General features: G+C 27.6%; 1 protein-coding gene across 3 annotated transcripts; it reads left to right on the top strand.

Moving 5' to 3' along the window:
* Nucleotides 1–3,314: 3,314 nt before the first annotated feature.
* On the top strand, nt 3,315–7,961 carry LOC100162743 (rer1 protein-like). 3 transcript variants are annotated; one of them, XM_008187144.3, is made up of 7 exons: nt 3,315–3,647; nt 4,540–4,645; nt 5,981–6,085; nt 6,386–6,485; nt 6,574–6,791; nt 7,401–7,503; nt 7,610–7,961. In XM_008187144.3, exons 2-6 carry the CDS (start codon nt 4,574–4,576, stop codon nt 7,491–7,493), a joined length of 588 nt encoding a protein of 195 aa, XP_008185366.1. In that variant the 5' UTR covers nt 3,315–3,647; nt 4,540–4,573; the 3' UTR covers nt 7,494–7,503; nt 7,610–7,961.
* The last annotated feature ends 2,994 nt before the right edge of the window (nt 7,962–10,955 follow it).

Below are 10,955 nucleotides of genomic sequence, written 5' to 3'. Positions count from 1 at the left end.
CCCCCCCCCCCCCCCATCGGTCGGTATCCGGACATTTTCCCCCCGGTGTTTTCGGCGTAGTAGGACATTTCCCCCCCGATAAATCTATGGATGCGGACAATTTCCCCCCGGTTTTTTTTGTTTTTTTTTAATTTTTAATTATTTACCTTCGAATATAAAATTATAATTTAAAATTAAAATTATTATTTAATATACTTACACATATTTTTTAGTTTTTTTTCATATTTATTTTTTTTTTTTGTAAAAACTGTATTTGTTTGAATATTTAATAATTTAATATTTGCTAGTGAATTTGATCTCTGAATCGTGCTTCAATGAACATCCAAATATTTGGATGCTGAGGTCTTATCAAACTTTTAAATTTATTATTGAAACCTTCACTTATATTATTTGTTCTACCTGTATTTTTCTTTGTAGCATTATGTACATTCCTTAAATAAGGTGGAAACATCGGTGAAGACCGCCATAATGACAAACCACTTGATTTTGTAATAGTTCTCTTGTAAGTTCCATTGACGTATGTTCTATTAAAGTTTTAAATATTATTTGTTATTTTTTTATTGAAATTAAGATCAAAGACTTTTTAGTTAACGCACAGTTTTTACAAAAATAAAAAAAAATTAATATGAACAAAAGCTAAAAAATATGTGTTAAAAATAATAATTATATATTTGAAGGTAAATAATTAAAAATAAAAAACAAAAAAAAACGGAGGGAAATTGTCCGCCATTCCCCACGGTCACCCCCCTGAAATAAACACTGAACAGTTGTCATCAGCACCGTCAATCGCATTTTATCACGCACTAAACGTTTGGCGTAAACCTTCGTCGCTTCCGCGTCTGTTGCGGTCGAACTTCTCGCACCGTCGTTATGGCGTCATCGTGTCCCGAGCAAACGCACCCGGGACATTAGTCCACCACAAGGATCGGCCTTGAGAACGCTGTAGAGGTGACTAGTGGCCCAAGACTTACCATATAATATAGTATATTAGTATATATTAAATACCAACATCATCTGCACCCACTCGCTGGGGCCCACATCGCTCCAACACCTTGTCTGATTATACTGACTATATTATATAACTAACATTGTCCCTGCACCCTGCGTTGATCGTGCTAAAGATTTCTTTTTTTATAAATATATTTGTAATAAAATAAATATGACATGTACCTATTTGCTTTGTGTACTAATTCGACTTTGATGGATAATGTAGCATATAGATATAGCACCCGTTACTTGGTATAAATCAAAGGTAGTTCAAACTACTATTTAAGCTTTCCTGATATCTCTAAGAACAATTTGAAATTTTCACAAAATTGATCAAGTAGTTTTTAAATATCTATATAAAAACTACAAACATACATTCAAATATATTCTTATTTCTTTGTTCGTGAGCTGAACAAAATCATGAGTGAACATCATAGATATAATTATACAACAACTAAATAGCCGTCTTCTTCTTGTCATCGAAGTCGGCCGCCATTTACAAAGCAGACAACGTTTACAAAATAATATTATCACAGTATATATGTATAGATAAATATATATGCATATAAATAAATGTAAACATTGCCTGCTTTATAAACGGCAGCCGATTTCAATATTAAAATTTAAAATACAGTCTTGTAAAGAATACTTTTATTTTGTATTCGGAATATGTATTCGAATAGTTCTAAAAAAATATATTCAGGGGTTCGGGGGGCTACGGATAAAAGTGGTGGCTAAGCCTCTCCCAAATTGCGCCTTTCTGTGTAAGACTGTGAGGCTACCCATTAGCTACCGCCTACCTATAGAGATTGATAAAATAAGCTATAGGTATCCTCTAATACTCAAGGAATCTATTGATATAATCTTTATTGAAAATGGACCAGTAGTTTGTAAGTCTGTTAACTTCAGATAAACCAACATCCAACATCATATTATGTATATACAATATATAGATTATAGATATAGGACTGCTATTGCAGGTTACCAGCAGCTCTTGAAGTCGAGTTTCTATTTCGGCCGTTTCCTGGCCTGTGTTTCCCTCTTCAGAATATTATGTTTCAGCAGATTTCCTAGCGCAGCGCATATTTGGTTAATCTACCAATGTTTGATTTTTTGCGTGTATGGTATTAAAATAAATTTTCAGTGCCTACTTAATGTTTGTTGACTGATGAGGCATCCAAAGACGGTTTAGTTGTGTGTAAAGTTCGATTATTCAAAAATCATTTGAGCGAATGAAAAAAATTAAATAAAATTAAATATTATATATTTTGTCACGCCTGCACCGAAATTTTAGTTTTAGATGACGGTTGAAGCTTTGGAAAGCGACCAGCGGTTGTGAACGCGGGAATCCCCGTAGTGCCGGATGGTAAAATGAAAATACCAACTCACTTCCCACCCTTGCCACACAATATATTATAACTATATTATGGTAAGTATAGCATAATAATAATATTATACGCTGCGAGAGATAGGTATAATATATAATATATTATATTATCATTATTCGGGTTTCGAGTTTTGGATGCTAGATGTATTGGGATGTTCAATCATCGGAATAAAAATGTTAAAACGTTAAGAACCATTATTATTCGGATTAATATATTGCACCTGTATAGTAATTCAGAAAAAAAATTTATATTGTTATTTTTATAAGATTTTTTTCTATATTTACTGTTTAGCCCCCTCCCCCCTCAAAAAAGAATAACCCATGGCAATAGACACTGAAAATACCTACTATACATTTTATATTAATATTATTTGATCATTGTCAATATTCAATACATAATTTAGTTGTTGACAGTTGACACCATACCAAACACGTCAACGCGTCAATATTTTATATTGCTATTGACTATAATTTCAATTTGGATTTATTCTATAATAATAAAGTAATAAATTATAATTTAAATAATTTAATATCTGGCAATTTAATTTAATTAGAACCAAATGATAGAATCAAATTTTATTTTCTAGACCGGTTCTAACAGTATTTTTCTTTATTTCTCAAATATTTTTATTTCTCCTTCATTAAATTGATTTTGATTTTTGATCATTGTATATCCTAATATAATATAAATATTGATATAAGCCACAGACTTTTACATTAACTTCAATCCTATGTCTAAGTGGCTATGTATAGAATTCTGTGATGTAAACAGATATAAATAAAGGATTCATTTTTATTGCCGCCATTTGAAATTAAAATTATTTCATGGAGTAAACGGCGCGTCAGCTGTCACTCGTTCGGTGGTTGTGAGCACTCACAATAGTCCACGCAACCGGAATATTATCACGTTATCAGTGACGACTGACGAACAGCCCCAAACGAATTTTACTTTCTTCATCTTGCCGACTGGCGATTGCCACCGCTCGCAGCCGTCTAATAAATTGGTTCTTGATTAGTAATTACGATATAGTTTCAATTATAAATATTTATATATGAATAACACGTTGTCCTGAGTGATTGAATGTTTGGTTGTTAACGCTCTGGGACACTGGTAAACCGCTCCTTGTCGGGCATGTGGATTTAATTATTGGAGGCATTTGTTGATTTGTGTATTCCAATTATCAGCACCGAGATGATGGTTTGCAAAACGAAAACCGTAGTTCTATGTTCGCATTAAATAAACGCGAGATTATCACCATTACACAGTTAAAATGTGAGTATGATTTATGTATGATTGAGACCTTTTGAAATGGCGACAATCTCCACCAATACACTGTAGAATACCGATTTATATACACGACCACCTGAGTGTGAGCACTTAATACCTATGGGTTTTTAGTTTATTCTATTCGACTGTATACATTTATCATTGGCAGTTGTCTTGTCTTGCTAAAAATATAATTGTGAAGTGATTGTATAATATAATATATCTACAGATTATAACAGGAAACATATTCATTTGAAGAATTTAAATACTTGTCTAGAAAAATTGTTAAATCCTAGGCACATATTTTTCCTTTTTCTGGCATGAATATAAATGTATTTGGATGTATCATTGATACATTTTTCCAATTGATTCATATTGCAAATGGTTGTTTAATTCATTGTTAACAATTACCTACCTAATGATATCCTAATTACTATTGATAATGAAGGAATGCATTGGACATAAGTTATATTGTAAGTATTGGTAGCTTAGTAAGTAGCATAGTAGCTGGTTTAATAATTTACTTCAGTTTACCACAATTTGATCTCTGATCATTAACTGCATTTAATATATGCATGTCCTATTCATTACTTGTTAACTGTGGAGATGATATTGTCACTGATCTTGAACTACTTATATTACAGTCAGGTTATGTTATTATATTGTTATATTTACAAGGAGTTGTTGAAATAATGATTTTGAGTAAAGACAAATAAGAATGCACCGCGTCGCTTAGCGTTATCAGAGGTGGCCAGCAACACGCTCCTATCACAAAATGAATAATAACGGCTGAAACTGTCGGAACATACTTATGTTTTGACCGGTTTTCGTCCGCTGCCCGGTGTTTCTTATTTGGAAAAGAGTATAATTCATTACATTTTACTTATTTTTGTTACAGATATTTGAAATTTGAAGTGAACTTCTAGTCTAAAATGCAAGACTTTACAAATGATTCTAGTACCCAGCAGAGCACAGTTTCATTGGCTTTCCTTCGTTTATCTCAGGTATTTAATGTTGTATTATTATCATGTAGTATAATATCATTGATATACTATAGGTTTCTAAAAAAAAAAAAAACAGTTATAGGAGTATACAGTATTGGAGATTTAAATTTGATTAACTTAACTATTCAAATTAATAGAAACTATTTAAATATCATCAAACTCCAAAATTATTAAATGATTACATTATTAGACTGAAAAAATGTAATTTAGTGCTCTAACAACTTGTATGCTTGCAACTTTTTCCTAATCAAAGTGTTTTTACATATAACTTATAATTAGATGATTAACTCAAATAATATTTTATCATCTAGATTTAATATTTATTATTTAAATCATGTTGTTCTATATGCATTAAAAAATTATTTTGAATTTTAGATAATAATATTATTATGTTATTATTTATTAAAATTTAATCTTGATTATAAATTAATAGTAACTAATAATAAAACATATTTAAAACTATTTTATGTTAGCTGAAATATCATATTGTACAAATATTTTAAGTAGTATTCAACATTTTTTGTTGCTATATATTTTCTATTATATCTGTAATACTGGTTCGTAATTTAGTTTTAAATAATAATTTGGAAAGCTAAATTTTCTTTGCTACAATAAGAACTAAAGTCTGCTTATATTAATAACTAATAAGAAACTTTTATTTTCCAAAATCACTAATATTTATGAAGTTAAAAATATTTCGACAATTATTTATTTTTATTTTTATTTTTTTTGATTGATCTTTAAAGCCCGGCGACTATGGTCATTAGCTGATTGTGAGGTTTTATGATTGCAGGTAGTAGGATTTTGTAACGGTAGGCTTTTTACACATGTGTGTTGTGTTTGGCAGAATTTCTAATGGGGCACTCGTGGGTTTCTGCCATGTCCCGGTTGGGGGATGGCGGCATCTTTCTCTAGACAGTTGCCTGCTCGGAGAAAAATTCCGCCCGAAGCCGAGGATTGAACCAGCGATGGCGCGCGTAACAACTGATGCCTTAGACAACTCGGCCACTCCGTCCCCTTAACAATTATTATTAGGGCTCAAAAATTAATTCCCACATGTTTTTTTAAATTTTTTTACACCTTATGAAATGTTGATACATTTTACCACTTTATATTAAGGAATTTAATGGAAAAAGTGCTAAGTGCTATGTAAAAAAAATGTAGTTGATTATAGTACTTAAGTGATAAATACTAAGTAATATATATTTTTAGTTTAAAACAATAATCTTGTTTGTGTTATAATTTAATATTTTCATCTCAAATCATTCTTTTATACTAACAACAATACATTTTATATAAATTGTATTACTTAGCAAATTTATATTGTTTTTACAGAAGCTACAAAAATTTCTTGATGACATCACACCATTTCGAACAGCCAGATGGATAGGAGCACTTGTATTCATTCTTTTATTTATGATAAGAATAATAATGTTACAGGTAATATTAAAATTATAGTTAAGTTTGTATGCATAAATGCCACAATGTTTTTATTTTATCGATGATTCTCATTTTTTACTGAGGTTAAAAATATCTTGTTTTAAAAAGATATTGGTAGGTTAGGTTTTATATTCTCATAATATATTTATGGAATAGGCAATTATAGTTGCTTAATATAAAATATATTAGCTTATTTGGTGGGAGTTAGAACTTAATATTTCATTGTTGGTACTAGATACCTAAATTATTTTTGCTTATTGTTAAATAATTTATTAAAATAATATTAATTATATTTTTTAGGGATGGTACATAATTACGTACGCACTGGGTATATACCATTTAAATTTATTTATTGCATTCCTTACACCAAAAATAGATCCAGCTATGGACGAGTTTGAAGGTAATTTTTATTGTTGGGTTTTATTTATTATTTAAATAACAATAGTAATATTATATTAAAAAAATTAAAAAATGTTATGTTAATTTAGATGATTCTGGCCCATCGTTGCCAACACGAGCAAATGAAGAATTCAGACCATTTATTCGCCGACTACCTGAATTTAAATTTTGGTACTCGGTAATAAAATCTACATTACTGTCAATATTTTTGACATTTTTCCAATTTTTTGACGTTCCTGTATTTTGGCCCATTCTTGTCTTATACTTTATTGTTCTATTTTGTATAACAATGAAACGCCAAATAATGGTAAGAAATAAATAAAATATTTTGTATTAAGTTTCATAAAATTAAATGCTATAATCTGTCTTGTATGAAAATGGAATTAACCAGTTTATCCTAACCGGTAGGCCCAAACATACTCATGTAGTCGTAATATTGTTCTTGTTAAGTTTACTTGTTCTTATTAAATGTATTTGGGAGTACATTTAGTACTACCCAATAACTTAATACTTAAAATTTAAATAGTATACATTTATATTATAATTGATGCTTTGTTAATTAATTAATTTAAAAGAAGTATAATGAGACCAAATTTATTAGTTATTCAATCTTAACACTAACTTTTCTGTTATTCATATATATTTTAACAAATAATCTCACTTCAGACAACTTTTATTGGTTATTTAATATTTTGCATATTTGTTATTTGGGTAGATAATTGCTAAGTAACCCGTGACATTCTTATACTTTGTTTAAATTGTATAGTAGCATTGATTATAAAAACAAGTATTATGTACTGTATACAAATTATAAACTGTGTCTTATCTAAATGACAATAAGCAATTTGTGTGATTTTTATTAGTTACATTTAAATATTTTTATATTTCTAATGTTAGTTTATTTTCTATTTTTCAGCATATGATCAGATACAGATACTTACCATTCACTCACAGTAAACCCAAATATCAAGGTCATGATGAGAGTGGAAAGGTGATTAGAGCTAAATGATTATTAAATGGTGAGGAGGTGGGACTAGGAAATTTGTTTACTTATTTAATATAATTCGAATATACAATAAATACACGTCATTCATCTTTGTAAAATAATCAATATTTTCTTTTTAGCTATCTCTAATTCCAGAAAAATTGGTACCAGTTGTCACTCAAAATGTAACGTGATCAGATATTTCATGTCTGTCTAATTAATTTTGTTTTTATTGTACACAGATATTATATATTATAATAATTAACTCAAAGGTAAAACTAAAACGTTGATATTATATTCAGTTACTTAAACCCATAATAGATGATGATTGGGATTTTAAATTTTTTTTGTTATAATTAAGTTATAATATTTTGTAGAAAAAAATATTAGATGATCATAATTGAAATATTTGAATTTTCTTCTTTTTTTTTACGTCTAATATGTAACTGTGCAAAAGTTCAAATATAAATATTGTTTGACATAAATCAAAAATATTTTTATTTTTTTTTTAGTGTGCACTTACATAATAATGGGGTAATACATTATTAATTTTATAATTAAACTTCAATTTTTGTAATATAAATATTAAATAATCATTTTGCAACTTTGAAATACCACATATAATTTTTTATTCTTTTTAAGTGTTTATGTTATATTGAATTTGTAATATAACAGCTCCACTTACTATTTTAATTGCTAATATCATTGCCAGTAATGAATAAATGAATTATCTTAAGTTTTCTTATAACTACTAAGGTCTCAGGAGATGATGAACTGTGACCCAAATCTATAAAGGCCATTAAACAAATTGTGATTCATAACATGTAAATTATAAATCTCAACGTTTTTAATTTAAATTTTGTTTGTAAATATATGAATATAAATAATGTTAGATAATTATTATTTCCTTCAATAAAATATTTACAACATACTAATAATTATCATTTAACAGTAAAAATACATTACTGCATCTTTTCATAACATAATATTATCTTTGTTACAATTTTTAAATTTAAAACGTGGAGTACGTTGTTACTTATAAATTAAATGTTATATTTGTTTTAGATATTGTCACAGTGTGTGCACTATTATGTTTGGTAGGGTTAACAATGAACAATTTGTATAAATCCTTTGTCAGAGATTAGAGAAATTTTTTTTTTTTAAGAGGTGAATATGTCAAGTATATTTTAGCCACAGTTTAAGATATGCCTTGAGGTATATCTTAAACCGTGATTTCAGCATAAGTTTCTTGGTATTAGTGGTGAATTAATAATTTTTGGTTTTAACATATGAATATATGAATTTAACCAATATTTATTTATATGTATATAATTAATATAAAGTGCTCAAAGAACTATTTCAATTATAACTTCTTTCAGTTTTTATTATATATAAATGTATGTGTTGTGTATGGTTTGTAAGTGTACCAATTTTAAAACAAAAATACTTTTTTTTATATTTGTTGCATTATTTTAAATTTATAATGAAAACTTTTACTTTTAAAGATATCTACAAACACAATTTAATTAGTGAAATCAAAAATTAATGAATTTGCAAGACCTTTATGTTACGAATGCTTTAATCTAAATTTTATGTATTTACTGATACTGAAATAGCAAATATTAAAATATACCTATTTGAGCATTAATTATTTTTAATATCTACATACATCATTTTTTTTTTACACATTTTCTGATTACTGACTAGTGAGTAGTCTTCATTTGTTCTTAACATTACCTAGTCCAGTTTTATTTCTATATAATATTTAAAATTATATCCCATTTACTATGGTTAACTCTAAAAATTAATTGTACTATATTTTTTATGCGTAGGTACCGTTTATAAATATATTATAAATTATTATGTAATTATAAAAAATTTGTAAAAAAAAATTGAATTAATACTTTCATTTTTAATTTAATAGTGGTATAAGTATTAAGTACTTACCTGTTATCTGTATATTAGCTTTAATAAAAACCCTATTAAACGCACATTTTATAATATATTTTTAGAATCCTTTCAAATTTAGTACAAATATAAAATAATAAATCAAAATATATAGGTAGCCATGTATCGGATGTAACATTGACTAACTTACTTGAAAATGAATTTAAATATATAGATGATTTATTAATGATATTGCTTTGGTTATATAATTTTCTCTGTCTTACACAATACCTAGCTATGTGGCTATGTAAATTTAAGATTGTAGAATATAATAAAAATGTTGTTTTGTATTTAATTCCCAGTTATTACTTATTAGTTATTACATTATTGTAATATATTAAAGGTAATATTACATTATTCATTATATGTATATAAAATTATTTAAAAAAATATAATGTTTCAGTTTGTCAAAAGCTTTTATTTTAGTAGAAAGTTGCTTATTATAGTTTAATTATTATTTTTATTTTTTGTTATTTAGGTTTATTGTTTATTGATAACTTTCTTTAAAATAAATTATAAATATATTAATAAAAGCTACTAATAAACTCAGAACACGTTATTTTTTATAATTGTTAGGTATAATAGGTTCTAACTTATATTACATTAATATTATAATCTAGTTTCATTATTGGTGAAATACAGATAGAGGTTTAACTTAATTAGGTACCTACCTACCTACTCGTGAACTCGTGTGTAAGACAGAAAAATTATTTTTTGTGTCCTCTTAATTTTTGTCCTATGTTATCACACATACATTACAAAAAGACATCACAAGAGACGACCTTTTTGTAATGTATTATATAGAAAATTTTAAAGTTCAGCAGTTTTATTTTATTTTATAAAATATTTACAAATGTGAATTTTATTTTATATTATAAATATGATGTATGTTTGAATATTTGTTAAAATGTGTTTTTCGTACAGTTATATGGGTAATTCTTAAAATAGATTAGATGTGCGCGATACGGCCGTGCCTATGAGAAGGCGATATACGTACATATAATATTGATATAAAAAATGTATTTCTTTAAAATGTTTAGAAAGTTAAATAACTCTTAAATATTAAATAACATTTTAATATGTCTATAAAAAGATATTAATTTATGTAAATATTGAAAAATGTATTACTTATGTTCAAATTTCAAGTTCAACAAGTTCAACTTTGACTAACCCTGCAAGACTATTAGGTATAGCTATAATAATAGTCAATAGTCAATATCTTTCTAATTTAAAGCTGAGACCGAACAAATGTTGAAATTAAAAATTAAGGAACGGGTACCTATAGTAATCAAAACAATGCCTTTTTGTGGGAGGAGTCGTAAAAAAAGTTACGTAGATATTTGAATATTTCAGTGGCGGATCCAGGTCTCAACTTTTGGAATGGCATGGGGGGGGGGGGGAGGTAAAAAATACAAAAAGTTCAAAAATTGGCTAAATTCAGTGTAAAACAAAGGAAAACTTTGGGGGGGAATGCCCCCTTTTCCCTCCCCCAGGATCCGCAACTGGAATATTTCCTGGACCGAAAAAAATCGCTAACCC

The sequence above is a fragment of the Acyrthosiphon pisum genome, chromosome A1 (assembly GCF_005508785.2).
Source record: "Acyrthosiphon pisum isolate AL4f chromosome A1, pea_aphid_22Mar2018_4r6ur, whole genome shotgun sequence".
Lineage (NCBI taxonomy): Eukaryota > Metazoa > Arthropoda > Insecta > Hemiptera > Aphididae > Acyrthosiphon > Acyrthosiphon pisum.
This window is presented reverse-complemented; position numbering and strand designations above follow the sequence as displayed.